The following is a 17,594-nucleotide window of genomic DNA, read 5'->3' on the forward strand; positions in this document are numbered from 1 at the left end:
TAGAACAAAATATTTCACAATTTGTATGGAAACAGAAAAGATCTTGAATAGCCAAATTAATCTACAGAAAGAAAGACTGAGCTGGAGGAATCAGGTTCCCAGACTTCAGACTACATTACAAAGCTATAGTAATCAAGACAGTATGTTACTGGCATAAAAACAGAAATATAGATCAATGGAACAGGATAGAAAGCCCACAGATAAACCCATGCATATATGGTCACCTCATCTTTGACAAAGGAGGCAAGAATATACAATGGAGAAAAGACAGCCTCTTCAATTATTTGTGCTGGGATAACTGGACAGCTGTGTGTAAAAGAATGAAATTAGAAAACTTCCTAACACCATACATAAAAATAAATTCAAAATGACTTAAATATAAGGTCAGACACTATAAAACTCTTAGAGGAAAACAAAGGCAGAACACTCTATGACATAAATCACCGCAAGATCCTTTTTGACCCACCTCCTAGAATAATGGAAAAAGAAGCAAAAATAAACAAATGGGACCTAATGAAACTTAAAAGCTTTTGCACAGTAAAGGAAACCATTAACAAGATGAAAAGACAACCCTCAGAATGGGAGAAAACATTTTCAAATGAAGCAACTGACAAAGGATTAATCTCCAAAATATACAAGCAGCCCATGCAGCTCAATATCAAAAAAACAAACAACCGAATCCAAAAATGGGCAAAAGACCTAAACAGACATTTCCCCAAAGAAGATATACACATGAAAGGATGCTCAACATCACTAATCATTAGAGAAATACAAATCAAAACTTCGATGAGGTATCACCTCACACAGGTCAGAATGGCCATCATAAAAAAATCTACAAACAAGAAATGCCGGAGGGGGTGGGAAGAAGAGGGAACCCTCTCGCACTGTTGGTGGGAATGTAAATTGATAGAGCCACTACAGATAAGAGTATGGAGGTTCCTTAAAAAACTAAAGATAGAACTATCATATGACCCAGCAATCCCACTACTGGGCGTATACGCAGAGAAAACCATAATTCAAAAAAAGAGTCATGTACCACAATGTTCATTGCAGCACTATTTACAGTAGCCAGGACATGGAAACAACCTAAGTGTCCATCAACAGAAGAATGGATAAAGAAGATGTGGCACATGTATACAATGAAATATTACTTGGCCATAAAAAAGAAACAAAATTGAGTTATTTGTAGTGAGGCGGATGGACCTAGAATCTGTCATACAGAGTGAAGTAAGTCAGAAAGAGAAAACAAAATACAGTATGCTAACACATATATATGGAATCTAAAAAAAAAAAAAGTTTCTGAAGAACCTAGGGGCAGGACAGGAATAAAGACACAGATGTAGAGAATGCACTTGAGGACATGGGGAGGGGGAAGGGTAAGCTGTGACAAAGTGAGAGAGTGGCATGGCCATGTATATACTACCAAATGTAAAATAGATACCTAGTGGGATGCAGCCTCATAGCACAGGGAGATCAGCTCTGGGCTTTCTCTCTACCTAGAGGGGTGCGATGGCAGGGTGAGAGGGAGACGCAAGAGGGAGGGGATATGGGGATATATGTATATGTATAGCTGATTCACTTTGTTATACATCAGAAACTAACACACCATTGTAAAGCAATTATACTCCAATAAAGATGTTGAAAAAAAAGATAAAAAAAAAACTAACAAGAATTTCTAGTTAAGTTTGCTGAGGGAGGCAACACCTAGACCCACAATGAAGCCAAGTGATCAGGGATTTAAATTCACTTTCAAACAGTATGGCCCAATTAAACTCAGATTTTTGTAAAGAATGTACTGACTAGGCAATATTACAATATTTTATAATATTAGTCATGCCAATTTGTCATCCCAATGGATAATTTTAATTTCTAATGTTCTCAATGTAGGGCATTATAAAAAGATACAGAGTATCACAAAACTACAGTATTTCATTGTAAATTCAGAATGAAGTGGGAAGGTTTAGCGTCTGGTCCTCAAACTGAAGAAAAGGTGCTCTTGAGGGAAATCAGTACTTCAGGTCCAGTGCCTTCAGGATGTATTGGTATAAAAATGATTGAACTAGAGACTGTCATACAGAGTGAAGTAAGTCAGAAAGAGAAAAACAAATATCGTATATTAATAATTTTATTACTTAATCACATTAATTAATCATATTAGTTAATTAATCTTATATTAATTATATCACATATATGTAAACTGTAGAAAAATGATACAGATTAACCTATTTGCAAAGAAGAACTAGAAACATAGACTTAGAGAACAAACGTATGGACACCAAGCCGGGAAAGGGTGGGGTGGGATCAATTGGGAGATTGGAATTGACATATATACACTACTGTGTATAAAACAGATAACTACTGAGAACCTACTGTACACCACAGGGAACTCTACTCAGTGCTCTGTGGTAACCTAAACAGGAAGGAAATCCAAAAAAGAGGGGATATGTGTATACATATAGCTGATTCACTTTGCCGTACAGCAGAAACTTAACACAACATTGTACAGCAACTATACTCCAGTAAAAATTTCTTTAAAAAGTGATTATGTTTTCGTTTTTGTATTATTTCCAATATTATCTAGTTCAACTGTTTTTCCTGTTTGCCTTTAATTCCTATAATATTAGGAACTCAAATGGGTTCCATTTCCTAAATGTGAAAAAAATTAGCATCATTTATCTTTTATTAGGTTGGTGCACTTGACAGCAAATTTATGTGATTTTGCATTATTGACATTTCCTTTTTAAAAGATAGTTTTCATGTTAGTGGCTTATGAGAACGTTGGGGGGTTTTTTGTTGTTTATTTTTTGGTTTCTTTTTTTGGGGGGTTCATCTGTATTTTTCCTGGCACTATAATACTATACTGTCATTTGCATATAATTTTAATTAGATCCTTTAGTGTTAATAGCTACATTAATGTGCCTTTTTTACGTTTCTTTTTCTTTATTTCTATTTTTTTTTTTCTTAAACAGGACTATATTTTCCATACGTCCTACCAGGAAAACTACACATCGATCCCATACTCAAAAGTATTGTGATCTTCCTATAGAACTGGAACTTGGCTTTATTAAATGAATCAGAAAATGGGTTGATTACAACTGTTTCTTGAAGTCCTTGGCTTGAATATACTTTTTTTTCCTTAGAGTTAATTTCTGTCAGATACATTCTTACAAGTGGCATTGCTGGATCAATGAAAATGTATTTTTAAAGCCTCCTGGAGTTACCAAATTGTCCTACTAAAAGGTACTACAGTTAAAATCCTCACCAGCAGTGTGAGAACTCACCATGCTGTGGGTAGCCATTAGTTCCCTAATGTGAATGGGGCCTGTGTGGGTGGTCTCAGCTCCCCCCAAAGGACTCCTTGCCCTTGGCTGGCCAGCTTTCAGCTATCAACCTCAAAAGTGATCATGAAGGGTGGGAAGAGTCCAGGCCTTGTTGCCCATAGCCTGTGTTGGGGCCACCAAGTTGATGCCAAGCACCTTTAGCTGCCCATGCACAGCTACCTCCTCCTGGGCCTTTCAAGATTTTCTGTGGAAGGTATATGTGTATTCAAAGGAATGTAGAAATTTGTACTGCTTAAAGGAGTAGATATGAGTATCACAGAGGAAGCAGGACAGTGGAAGTGTCCTGGTTTTGGAGGACCAAAGGCTTGAGATGGACTAGAACCCACCCACCTACTGGACATATCAGCTTTGGCCAGTCAGTGAGGCAATAAGGTTCTCTTGTCTGTAGAATGAGAGTTCTGGATGGCATAACCTTTAAAGGGCTTGCAGCACTAATGTCCACTGGCTCTATGCTTTTTACTGTAAGACATTATTCCAAAGAATACAGTTGGGAGGCTGAGAATAGCCCTTATTTAGTTTGGACTTGAGTAGAGCACATTTCCTTCAGACGAAGGCATAAATTGAATCTACTTAATTGTAAAAGGAAAGACAATCCAGCAGTAAAATAAAAATTGCAGCTTGAAGAATAGTTGAATGCATATTAGGGCAAGAGAAGAAAAGGAAATATCAAAATGAAAGAGTCAACATGAAAAGTTACTTCTGTCTTTGTAGGAAGGAACATTTCTAAATTATATCTATTCAAAACATTATGTCAAGTTCTCCTTCTGGGTCCCCACGAGGGGAATTATGCAAAGTATTGTTTTAAAATATTGTATCAAAATATAAAATTTCTGGAGACTTAACAGCAAGCCTAACATTATTCTGTGTCTGGGAAACTTGGCTCCAAAATATTCAACAGATAATTATTAGTAAAATGATCACAGAAGAAAATGTGTCACGAAAATTTAGTAGATAATAAGTAAACATATAGAGCAAATTTGTGTATTTTTTCATGTTGAATAAGAAGATATTTCCTTTTCCGTTGGGTTCAATTCACACAGTCGAATTTTACAGTAAAACAACAGAATATATGTATTTTATTCCTTTGTTCCTAAAATATTTGAATAGTGTAAACACTAAACTTCTATGTACCTCATTTTTAAAAAATGGCTTATATAGAATATTTTATCAGATAAGACAGTTATTCCAGTAAACATTTCTTGGACCTGTATTATTTATTAAGCACTGTTCTGGGAGTTTTGACAGTAGAGGAGATTTAAAATCATTAAGACAGTTCGGTGAAGAGGGTTGTTGCTTAGTAAATGTTAAGTGACTATAAAACAAAGACATCACCCTTGTCCTTTGAAAGGCTTATTCTACTCACTAAACCTTCTGGAACAACGTTTTGAAAAGGAAAAAAAAAAAAAAACAAGCCGAGATTGCTTAGTGGTTACCTTATTTTACAGTATGAAGTAAAAGAAAATGAGAAGTAAATGCTAATATTTCACTTTTCAAATAGTGCTTAAACAAACTTTTCATCCTGAGCATTCTATTGTCATTATTTCTAATGAATCCAAAGGTGAATATTGTTTTTCTATATTCATTTACCTAATTATACTTAGAAAGTGTGAGTGGGTATACATATTCATAATTCTTATAAAAGGTTATTAAGAACTTCAAGCTAAAAAATATGTCAGAACGCCACAACCCTACAATTTTACTGAAATAAAGACAGGGAATTTTTGAAGTTAAAAAGAACCTTTGAGTCCAACCCCATGATTTATAAAGTCAGTGACTTGTCCAAAGGCTAATCTGCATCTGTTTGTGTCCCAGGTAGTACTAGGGGGTGCAGTTCTGGACTTTTCCCAGTTTTACCCATTCAACCGCCCACAATGTTGTCATTAGTCCACCCACAAGTGACCACTACCTCTGCAATAATTTCAAAAATGTTGAAACACGTGTTTTTACAAAAAGGCTGATATCCCTAGATACACTTCCAATTCCCTTGACTGTATAGCTTTATGAAACTTGGAATAATCTGACTTTGTGTAGGTGAGCGAGTTCTACGGTGTTATTCAAAATAAGATTAGTCATAATGAAACTCTGTTAAACATGTAGCAGGGAAACTAATTCACAATCTACAACATTTCATGTTGAATATTTTATTTGCATTCACTATGTCCCTCTGCAGCGAACAGAATGAATGTTGCATATAAAGGTGCTTCTATTTTGAAGCTGAACTGAAGGCAGATGATGACTGAGTGACTGAACAAGTTTATAAATTTCTTGTTATGATAAATTGAAATTAAAACCCAAGTCATCTGATTGTGAGTTAGTGCCTAGTCTAGAATTCCTGCAAGATTAGCTTTACGCAAACGAACTCCCAGTGGAAATAAGGGCCTGACTCTGAGTATCTGGGTACTTATTTTCTTTTTTTAATACTTTATTTATTTATTTATTTATTTATTGTCGGCTGCATTGGGTCTTTGTTGCTGCGTGCAGGCTTTCTCTAGTTGTGGCGAGCGGGGGCTACTCTTCATTGCGGTGCGGGGGCTTCTCATCGCGGTGGCTTCTCTTGTTGCGGAGCATGGGCTCTAGGCACGCCGGCTTCAGTAGCTGTGGCTCACGGGCTCAGTAGTTGTGGTTCACGGGCTGTAGAGCGCAGGCTCAGTAGTTGTGGCACACAGGCTTAGTTGCCCTGTGGCATGTGGGATCTTCCCGGACCAGGGATGGAAGAACCCGTGTCCCCTGCATTGGTAGGCGGATTCTTACCCACTGCACCACCAGGGAAGTCCCTATCTGGGTACTTTTAACTTTACCACATTTCTCCTCAAATAAACATCATACACAGCAATAGAGGTGGTGTAACTATAAATTAATTTTAGCTGTGAGTAATCGTACAGACCAATGTGTTTTAATAAAACCCATGGCAAAGTTGAGAGTAAATATATTAGCTTTGAAAATCTGTTAGTAGAACAAAACCAAACACAAACCTATTCAAATTCAGGAAACCCAAATTCCATCCAGAGAGGAAGGGCGTTAAAGAAAGCTAGATTTCCCAGAGTTGTTTCTGTGGTCAAAACATCCCACTGGATGATCCACAGACTATAATAATAATTCACTGCACATAGATTTTCTCCAAATAATCGTGACTAACTGCAGCTGTTATTGCTTCCTTGGGAGACCTTTTCCTGATGGACTGAACTCTAATTGTTTTTATTTATTAGACCATTTGTTAGGCCCCTGGTATAACTGTATACATCATTCGCAGTCTCTCCTCTTGAAAAACTTAAAGCTTTATTCACGAGGCTGTGGGTACGTGCTCACGGCCGTGTGGCTGTATTTAACTAAAATACAACTTTGTCTCAGTTCTCCACCGTGAGGTGGGGTGGAGGAAACAGGTCACCAAGAGTGAGAACAGCACCATGCAGAGAGATGCGTATCATGTTTTCTGTACAATCTGGTAAAATAGTCAAGACGGCAGAGGAAATAAATTAATGTTGGTAGAATTACTATCTGTAATTGTTTCTTTTTAATGTCTGGGAGGAAAGAAATCAATGGATTTCTTCCAAAATTAGTCCTCTAATTGAACATTTTTCTTAATGTAACTGTAATTGAATATTTATCTAGAGGCAAATTGAGATCTTGCGCAGATGAACAAAACCAAGTATTCCCAGCCATCATGACACTCCTTTAATTTCATGTAATGCTGATGAACAGTACAAGTAAGTACAAATAAAGGGAGAAGACAGATTCATTTTAAAATGATCCGTTCTATTATAGAGCCTTGAGGTTTTCTTTCTCTTACTTTTTTTTTCCCTTGGTCTTAAAGCAAGTCATGATTAGTTACAAAAGAATTACACGGCTATAATCAGGAACCAAAATTGTCTTTCCTAGTTGTTTTTCAATGCACAATATGCTAATAAGCTGCTCATTAAATTGGTATTTTCTATTTCATTTAAGAAAAAAGCCCTTTGTATTACCAAACTTTGTTTGACTATTTTCATAGAATGAGCTATAATCACATATTTGGAATAATTTACAGAGATTACAACAGCTTATTAATTTGTAGCTTACCTCAGAGTGGGCAAAATTAGATCTAAGTTTTTGTACAGGACTGCTCCAAGAACAAAGACCGATGACTCATCTAATTCTAGAAAGAATAAAATTTTAAAATATTAGCAAAACAGCAAGAAAAATATTGTGTCTTATAAAACTTTAATCTCCTAATTACAAGGGGATTCCAGTATCTGCCAATGCAAAGCCAGGTATAAGAAATGCCTTCTTAACTGTGCTGGGCAAGTGAGCCCACACACTGCATGCATTAATTGTAGCTCCAGAAGATGTATTTTCAGTGGTTTTGTGTCATGAAGTAACTTTCCTGCAGGCTGAGACAAGAAGCGGCTGTAGTTACAGCTAAGGAGTTAAAATTCCCAATGATATGGGGGAGAGCCAATTCTCTTTTGGAGCTCTCAGTTAAAATGTCAAAATTTCCAACGTAAGAATTAAGACCACAATGTCACTCTTGAAAAGGGCCATTAAATTTTAGAGGCTACTGAAGATGTTCTTAAAACTTAATTTTTTGTTAGATTTGTTTTTAGATACCAACCGTTTTTTTTCAAAAGTGAGGCAGAAGCAATTATTTTGCATGGAATGGAAAATACAACACATTTCAATACCTAAACTTAAAATCTTAGGCCAAGTGCTTTACACTGGGATGAGACTGTCAACACTGAAATTTGACCCTGACAAGCTCAGGTCTATAATTTGCACTTGTATTTTTTTTTTCATTTTAATAGAGCCTTTCCTCAAGTAAATTCAGATTTAAAGCCCAAATTAGGTTTTCTATAGTTACAAAATAAGTTTAGAGTCGTGATTGCAGACTGTTTCCTATATTGCTTAATATATGGAAATTTATGCCAAGTGTATTATTAAATTGAACTTATAAATTTTTTGTTCGAGGCTTAAACTATTTCACATATTTACCTTTTGATGATACGGGGGTAAAGATGCTCTTTGGAATGACCACCCTGTCTTCTGAGTTTCTTGCCCAGTCAACCATGCCCTTCCGTCCTTTCATTGGGAAGTTGATGTCTGTTAGAACAGAGGCCGCAGGAAGCTTCTGAATGCTAGCCACTGTGAAAAAAGAAGTAATGATGTCAACTAAAATCTTTCAGTGTTATCAAAATTGATCAAATTAAACCTTGCAGTATATTAAAAATAAAATTTCTAGTCCTAATTATATTTATCAGAGCTATAAAACATGCTGATTCCTTAAAATTAGAGGATATTCATTAGGGCTGCTGACTTTTCCTTATTAATTTGGTTTCTGTTGCTTTCAGCAGGGATCATACAGTGACGGTCAGTGGCTGGGTGGACAATCTCATGAGCACTGACAGCTGCGGCCATCCTGGTTGTTCATGGTTGGCCTCCATTCCCATTGTTAGAATCCCCTACTGTATTTTTGTTAAATATTTTGATTAACACACCTGATTCACAGACTGACATTTTCATTTAAATCTGAACTTTGTCCTCAGAGCAAGTTTTCTGCACCTACCTCTGAACACTGTCTTTGGAACAAATATTTCCTGGATGAGATGGGGTACCGTGAAGACATGAAAAACAAACACATTGCTCTGGGAGACAGAACTGTCAGGATTCAAATAATGAAGCACTAAAAACACCATAACCACAGAGCCAATATAATATGCAGGAGCATTTAACGAATAGGACAGTAATAACAAACGATTCTTAAAATGCACACCCACAATTGAAAATAATAAATGTATATATGTGAATGGAGAATTCTGTCTTTACTCACAGTAAGTATTTTAACATATATTGAGAAAATTAATGAATAATATGTTTGGTAATGCCTGAATATATTTTTATTATATATATATTATATATATACACACACATATACATCTATATATAACTACATATAACAAAACTATGATAGTAAACACTCAAGCACTTATTGAGTGCACACAGTTTCAATTAAGGAATGTAATCTGTAGAGCTTTTACATAGGTCCATACTTGTTCCACATTAAAGTTTCAGGTGTTCCCTGGAAGATTTAAATGGAAATATGATGAGGAAACTCTAAAAGCTATCCCAATAAGAAAGGTGAAGTAAGAAACCATTAGACTCCTCATAAGTGGATTTCATTCAAAAGAAACTTGTAATTAAAACAAGAGAGAATGAAAATTAAGAATTTAATAATATTAGTTGTATAAATCTATTACTGTACCACTGACTCAGTTGCAAATTAAACTGGTTATGTATTACTATACTTTATTAAAGCTCTTTCAGGCAATTATACCCATCCATTTTCAGCATAGGATAGAATTTCATTTGGCCTGTGATTTGACATAATAAGCTTAAAAAAGGATTTTGTAATTAAATGTTGAAGGAAAGAGTGTGCTGGGTAACTCATAAATTATTATGGATGTGAAAGGCTGTTTTTGGACAACATCTCTAATTATTTTAGTTTCTTTAATAATTCGAACAATGTAGTCTTGGTTGTCCAGAAATAACCCAGTTCATGTGTCCAAAAGGGTCCAAAGCCTTCAGTGTGTACAGATGGACAGATCAGCACATTAGTAGCATGCTTTTTCTTAAGGGCCCTACAAGCTTTATCCAATATGCAAAACTAAGTTCATCTACTTCCAAATTCCTTGACTCTAACTTTGGTTGTCTTGGTGTTTAGAGGAAATTTATTTCACCTCTCTGCTCTAAAAACTGATGAAAAGAAATGAAGGTTTTTCTGATTTCTGGTTTCTACTATAAAGGAAAACAAACAAGAGATAAACTGTTGGATCTTGAGGTCTAATAATTCCGCTGTTTCCGTATACATTGGATAGAAAACAAAAATAAATAAACAAACAAAAGAAATAAATAACATACGGAGGAAGCTTATTCTGTACCAATTATATATCACTTTATCCTGAATAAACGCTGGTCTAATACCTTATTCTTAAAAATATAAAAATGAGATAATTATACATGCATGTATCTCACATTATGAAATGCATTCATTCTTCAGTTGGAGGTACATTGGGTATTAAATGATGACTATATAGATTAGATCGACTTTTGAGTCTAGACTAAAAGAATATAAAAATCAATTAGGATCACTAACTTCTGCAAGAAGTCCTTTAAGTTGCATAGTATTGAGCATCAGAAGGATATAAAAACAAACATGTATTCATTAATTTTAGTAGATATGTAGTCCATAAAGTAAGATGGTATTTTCAATAAATACATTATGAAAAGGGATATGACTTCACAGACTGATAAGCTTCAAATCTAGCCTTCAAATTATCAATATACATGCTCTTTAAAATATTTAGTATTTAAAATTGTACATCTTTACCTTAAACCTACTTAGGAAGATGCCTAAGGTGACACTGTGGTTCTTCATGACCCTGCAGTGATTAATTAACATGAAAAACTATTTCCACACAGAAAAAATGATTTAAAGATGACTTTCATTTTCTCCTTCTTTCAGTCCCTGTACCAAACACTTGGACCAATCCAATCCTCAATTCCTTCCCTTCTTCACTGAAGTTCTCCAAAACCCTCAGGTAAAAATTTAGTTGCAGTTAGTCTTTAGGGAACTAGGGAGCTCAAAAGAGGTATGATTAAAAATGAATACCTTACATATATCCAGAGAAAACCATAATTCAAAAAGATATACATGCACCCCAATGCTCATAGCAGCACTATTCACAATAGCCAAGACATGGAAGCAACCTAAATGTCCATCAACATATGAATGGATAAAGAAGATGTGGTACATATATACAATGGAATATTACTCAGCCATAAAAAGGAATGAAATAATGTCATTTGCAGCAACATGGATGGATCTAGAGATTATCATACTAAGTGAAGTAAGTCAGACAGAGAAAGAAAAATAGCTTATGATATCATTTTATATGCAGAATCTAAAAAGTGATACAAATGAACTTATTTACAAGACAGAAATAGATTCACAGACATAGAAAACAAACTGATGGTTACCATAGAGGAAGGGGTGGGGGAGGGATAAACTAGGAAGTTGGGATTAACATATACACAATACTACATATAAAATAGTAACTAACAAGGACCTACTATATAGCACAGGGAACTAAACTCAATATATTGTAATAACCTATAAGGAAAAGAATCTGAAAAAGATACAACATTATAAATCAACTATACTTCAATAAAAAAAAAAGAATGCCTTAAAGTATGTCTAGAGTACATATGTGTCTAGTGCTGCAAAAGGATATCAATGCAAAGCATGAGGGCACAATGTACATACTTTGCTTCTGTAACAATTGCTGCATTAAAACCAATCGTGGGTATTTAGATGATAGAGCGTCTTTCCTCAAAAATTGAGAAAATGTCTTTCTTACAGAAGATTAAAGTAGTTAAAAAAAATCTCAAAGGACACAATGTCCCTGAACAAATAGGCACATCTTGAATGCTTCAAGAACTACCCGAAATTCACTGCATCGTGTTTTAATTACAACTCTAGATTTGATTTCTTATGCAATAAAATAGGTGACTCATCATGGATAAACCTTGGAACAAACCCAGCTGACTTTCAGTTTGCATTTTTAATGCTGTCATTTTGCATTTGGATATGCAGCATAAAATCCTCTGACAGCATCATATTTGTTATTGGCCAAGCTCTCAAAGGATTGAGGTTCGGTATAGATTTTTGCTCATCAGAAAGCATAAGCAAATTTTTGCAAATGGGTCTAAAAGCACATGAGCTATTCTTTTGTTTTTGTTTTTTGTAACCACTGAGCTCTCCTTTGGTTCATCAAAGCAGGTGGTGCTTCTAACCTGTGCCTGAGGAAAATCATGAGGTTTTAGCCCTTTGTCCCTATTAATTGAGGTCCTGGACGATGGGGACTCTTGTCCTTTTCATCCTTGTAATATGAATGGCCCACTACAGTTGAATCAGTTGCATCATGAACAAGAAAATAAGGGATAAATTAAGACTTTGGGATTAACATATACACACTGCTATATATAAAAAAAATAGATAATCAACAAGGACGACAGGGAACTCTACTCAATATTGTGTAATAACCCATAAGGGAAAAGAATCTGAAAAAGAATATATAAGTATATATATCACTGAATCACTTTGCTGTGCACCTGAAACTAACACAACATTGAAATGAACAATACTTCAATTAAAGAAGGACATAATGATGGGCTTCCCTGGTGGTGCAGTGGTTGGGAGTCTGCCTGCTGATGCAGGGGACACGGGTTCGTGCCCCGGTCCGGGAAGATCCCACATGCCGCAGAATGGCTGGGCCCGTGGGCCATGGCCGCTGAGCCTGTGCGTCTGGAGCCTGTGCTCCGCAGCGGGAGAGGCCACAGCAGTGAGAGGCCCGCATACCGCAAAAAAAAAAAAAAAAAAGACATAATGAGAAAAAATAAGGCATCTGGAAGGAAAATGCTAGAGAGTGAAAGTGTATGGTAAATGGTGTAGGAAACAGCAGAATGGGCAAATGAGTGCCAGCAGAGGTAGGTGGCAGTTTACAAGAGTGGGATAAGTGTGGACTCTGGATCTGGGCCCTGGATTCAAATCCTTGGTAGTTTAGGCTAACTATGATGTCCTAGTTTTTTAGGACCGGTGCCAGTTCACCTCTGATATTTTGTACAATTATGATTAACATCCCCTATCACTCTCAAAAGTCTCATTTTAGAAGATAAATTCCAAGTTCATTTTATACGTTGTGTGACACTGGGCAAATTGCCTAACCTCTCTGTGCCTCAATTTCCTCTTCTGTACCATGGGAATAATAATATTATCTACCTCACTAGGATGCTGGAGGATGAAATAAGTAACTATATGTCAAGATTTGGGAGTTGGGTGCCTAACAAGGACCTGGAGCATGGGTGGTCCTATGGAAGTGTTGGCTATTCCAGTAGGTTTTCTCATAATCACTTCCAAGGGAACTTGGGAACTACCTCATTGTATGTCCATAGTATGATAAAGTATTTGACTTTTACAACAAACATTCTGTTTTGTTTGTCCTTCAGTGACCTTAGGCATGGGATTACATAGTCAAAACTTAATGTTGACTATATTCAGATGATCAAAGGCAGGAATTGCACTTAAAAATAAATAGAGATCATCCTTTAGTACTTTAATGCACCACTAGGGAGTGAATAAGCCTTCCTTTTTACTTATCCCTTCCCTCCCTCTCTCCCCCCTCCCTCCCTTCCTTCCTTTTTTTCTGATAGCTTCTGCCAGAGGCAAGGGGGGCCTTCTCTGGTTATTTGGCTACACAAGGTCAGTCAGGTTAAAAATCTATTGGCTGCATCGTGAATGACAAATTCAATACTTCCGCTGCAGCCATGGCCACAGACTGCACAGTGAACTTCAAAAGCACTACTTTTAAGCACTGACCTAAGTGCTTAATGCAGTGACTCACATTCTATAATGAGTGGAGGGAACTCCCAAGGGAGGACACCTAACAATCATAGACCCTTCATTGTCGGGGGCGGATAAAGAAGAAGCTGTTTACGGGATGCCCTAAAAGCAGTCCTTCTCATTGCTCCCTTCTACTGATGTTTCCCATATATTTAAGGTTTGCATCATTTTTCACGTCGATTCAGAGGGCACAACTTACAAACGGGGTCCTGACTCACCAATATTAGAAAATTGGCCAGTTATCAAAATGGAATTGCTTATGGAAAACATCACTCGATATTACTAGATGGTCACCTGCACAGTTTCAAAATCCTGTAAGTAAAACTTGGGAGGGAGGAAATGATGCATTGCATCAGTGTGTTAGAAAGCGACTCAACCATACTAGAAAAGAATATGAAAGAATGTATGTCTGTGTATAACGGAAACACCTTGCTGTACAGCAGAAATTAACACAACATTGTAAATCAACTCTACCTCAATAAAATAATTAAGAAAAAAATAATAAGAAACTCAGTCCTGCTCTTGAACCCCTATCAAGCCATGGGGGCTGAGCAGAGCCTCTATGTAGTGTGACCCCCCTGGCACTTAGCAGCTTAAGAAGCCATTATTTTCCTATGGCAATGCTGAGTGGCTTGTAAACTCCTGAGGGCGTTTGGGAGGGAAGGGAAGCACAGCTGATTTTATTGCACACTTGCCATGGCCTTGGCACTGTCATTACCGGATTCCTTAACTGATTCAGCACATATTTATCATGTGGTTCCTCTGAGCCAGGCCCTGTTTCTAGCACAGCACTTGGCCAGATGCCTTAAACATGATACCTTATTTAATATTTAAAACAAGCCCAGGGGGTATTGGTGTTGTCAGTATCCTTCCTTTCTTAAATGAGGAAGAGGACACTTAAGTGGTGGCATTGTGATTCAAATCTCAGTTGCCTACTCAGAAGTACTGGATTTTGTACTGTGTGATGCAGTTTGATTATACCTAACACATAAACAGCAAATTTACTTTGCCTTACTGTAATATTTTTGCACTAAATATAAAAGACCGACATAGTGACTCAGTTAGAGGAAATAAAACTATCTTACTTGCCCAACAGAAAATCAAAACTAGGCACCCCTGAAGAACAATGGTTATCAAAAGGGAATGCAGATATTATATATACACACACGTTAATTGGTCCATCATGATCTCCAACATCGTTTCCAGGAAACACTCAGACATTCAGAGAGATTTTTAGTTTCTCTCCTCCCCGCTCTATTTCCCCCATTTACTCTGTCTCCTTCCCAAAGGCTGGGATTGGAGTGTTGAGGGTTGTGGGGAAAGAACAGGCTCCCTGAGAGCAGCCTCTAGCCACCATTTCCCAGGAAACAGAGGAGGTGGGAAGTGCGTCTGCAAGGACCAGGGTGCTGAGAGCTGAGAGCATCCATCAGTTCAGCCGCCACCATCCCACCTACAGGGTGTAGCATCCCCACAACCCAGAGCAGCACACAGAGATTTAGTTGAGAAACGTTCTTCCCATTAGGAGTTCACAGATTTGTTTTAAGAGGAAAAGCAGGCTCCCCTGATATTTAAAATAGACAAACTTGATGGACGGTCAAGAAAGTACCCATGTGGCAAGTCAAAGATTTTTTTCAACTTGCTAGTTTCCAATGACATATTATACATAGTGAAACTTTAAATAATTAATCATTTTGTGTGTTCCTTTCTGGCATCAAAATAGAAAAACCTGTGAATTATTTGTGAATTATCAGCTTCAGATTCTGTTTATTATCCATTAGCCGGTTTCAAAGCCTGGGAGCCTCTGCAGCACAAGGCCTGTTTCTTATTTCTGCTCCTGGCCTTTTTGCCAGACTTCAGTGCTCTCTATGGAGGATTTCCTCAGCTTCTTCTCAGGTCACTCCTATTCTCCAACATGTAATCCTGCTGACACACATGTTTACATGATTACATGGTACATCCCCAGGCAGACACACCACCCTTGTTCAAGCTGAACTCTCTCAACCAGGGACTGGCAAGCTACAACCTACGGTCCAAATCTGTCCTACCAGCTGTTTGTGGATGGTCTGCAAGCTAAAAGTGGTTTTCACATTTTTAAGTGGTTGAAAACATCAAAAGAAGAATTGTATTTCTTGGCATGTGAAAATTAAATAAAATTCAAATCTCAGTGTCTACAAATAAAGCTTTATTGAAACACAGACACACAATTCATTCACATGAAGCCTAGGGCTGCTTTTAGGCAACAAGAGCAGAGTTTAACAGTTACAGCAGAGACTGTACAGTCTACAAAGCCTGAAATGTTTACTATCTGGCCCTTTACAGAAAAGGTTTGCCTACCCCTGTTGCAGACATATATCGGAGAAGCTATTTTTAAATAATACAATCTTTCTTTAAAGAGAAATATTTTCTAAAATATCTTATTTTCTGCACTTTTTCTGTTAACTATTGCATGTTCTTTCTGAAGGCCTTTTTCTTTCTAGGCTATGTAAAATTTAATGAGGGAAATTTAACCTGATTATACCAATTTTCTTTCAGGTTTTAAAAAGGGTATGTCACTTATAAATTTTCATCTTCTCTACACAAGTAGTTCATGATTTCATTCCTCACATAAATACAAAACAAAATGTGATATGCAAATCAATTTTGCATGTATACCTGAATGGTAAAACCAAATCAATAAAGAAAATGCTTTAGGAAGTAAATTCTCCCTCTTCTCCCAACCAGTGAAATGAAGAACAGTATTCCTGTCCTTCCTTCCTAGAGGAAGGACCTTTAGATGATAATAAACCAAGTAAAAACAAATGAGAGAGTTTGTGTATGCAGCATCGTGTGTGTGTGTGTGATGTATTGTTTTGATATCTATGGGTATTCAAACCTTACCAGGGGAGTGAGGCAGGAACCTGCGAGAAGACAAGCACCCATACAGTCAGGAAACGACAACCAAGGTCAACAATCCCAGGGCTTCCCGAGACAGTAATCATCCATCCCCAGAAGAGTACTAGCAATGCCAAGTGCTACGACTTGACAGGAGAACGATCATTGTAGACTCAAGAGTTCTGTCTGGAAATTCATTCATCTAGCAAACTTCTATTGAGCGAGCCCTGAGAGTGTTGCAAGCAGGGTCTTACCACTGAGGACCTAGCAAGTGAGCAAGAGACACAAAGTCTTTGCCCTGAACAAGCTCGCAGTCTAGTGGGGGAATGCACACAGTACGTTACTGAAGAAACAATTCAGATGATTCAAGGTTGTGACAGGTGGCATGAAAGAAATAACTGATGAGATGGCGCGTGGTCAGTCGGCCAAGAAAGGCCTTTCTGAAGAGGGAGAATGTGGGCTGTGGTTTGACAGCTGAGTATAAGTTAGGGGAAGAAGAAAGAGCCTGTGCAGACCCAGAGCCTGGAAAAGGGCTGTGATGTTCCAGAAGTATCAGAATAGCAGTGTCTGGGGTATGAGGTGAGGGAACTTACTGTGCCCTAGAAAAAGAGTAACGTTTTTAATAGAGCATGAAGGTTTAGGTAGAGAAGCAGTCAAACAAAGGGCTGGAAATGACACTTTAGGCTAAGTGATCTGAGATCTGGAGCATGATCAAATTTAGAACTTAGAGATGTAAACTGGTTGTCTTCTAATTAGAAGTAATGTAAACAATGAGGTCCTACTGTAGAGCACAGAGAACTATATTCAGTATCCTGGGATAAACCACAATGGAAAAGAATATGGAAAAACTTGTATACATATACTGAGTCACGTGTTGGTACAGCAGAAATTAACACAACATTGTAAATCAATTATATGTGAATAAAATAAATTTTTAAAAAAAGAAGTAATAG

The 17,594-nt window shown here is 37.0% G+C and overlaps 1 protein-coding gene across 3 annotated transcripts in view; it reads right to left on the reverse strand.

Annotated features, from left to right (window-relative positions):
* Positions 1–17,594, reverse strand: part of ADGRB3 (adhesion G protein-coupled receptor B3) — a 793,577-nt gene that overhangs the window by 350,965 nt on the left and 425,018 nt on the right. For all 3 annotated transcript variants that reach the window (XM_004270131.3, XM_049695237.1, XM_004270132.3), the window contains 2 exons: positions 8,307–8,456; positions 7,398–7,473 (listed from right to left, as the gene is read on the reverse strand). In XM_004270131.3, coding sequence (XP_004270179.1) covers positions 7,398–7,473; positions 8,307–8,456 — 226 coding nt within the window. The remainder of the gene's footprint in view (positions 1–7,397; positions 7,474–8,306; positions 8,457–17,594) is intronic.

Source organism: Orcinus orca, chromosome 12 (assembly GCF_937001465.1).
Source record: "Orcinus orca chromosome 12, mOrcOrc1.1, whole genome shotgun sequence".
Classification (NCBI taxonomy): domain Eukaryota; kingdom Metazoa; phylum Chordata; class Mammalia; order Artiodactyla; family Delphinidae; genus Orcinus; species Orcinus orca.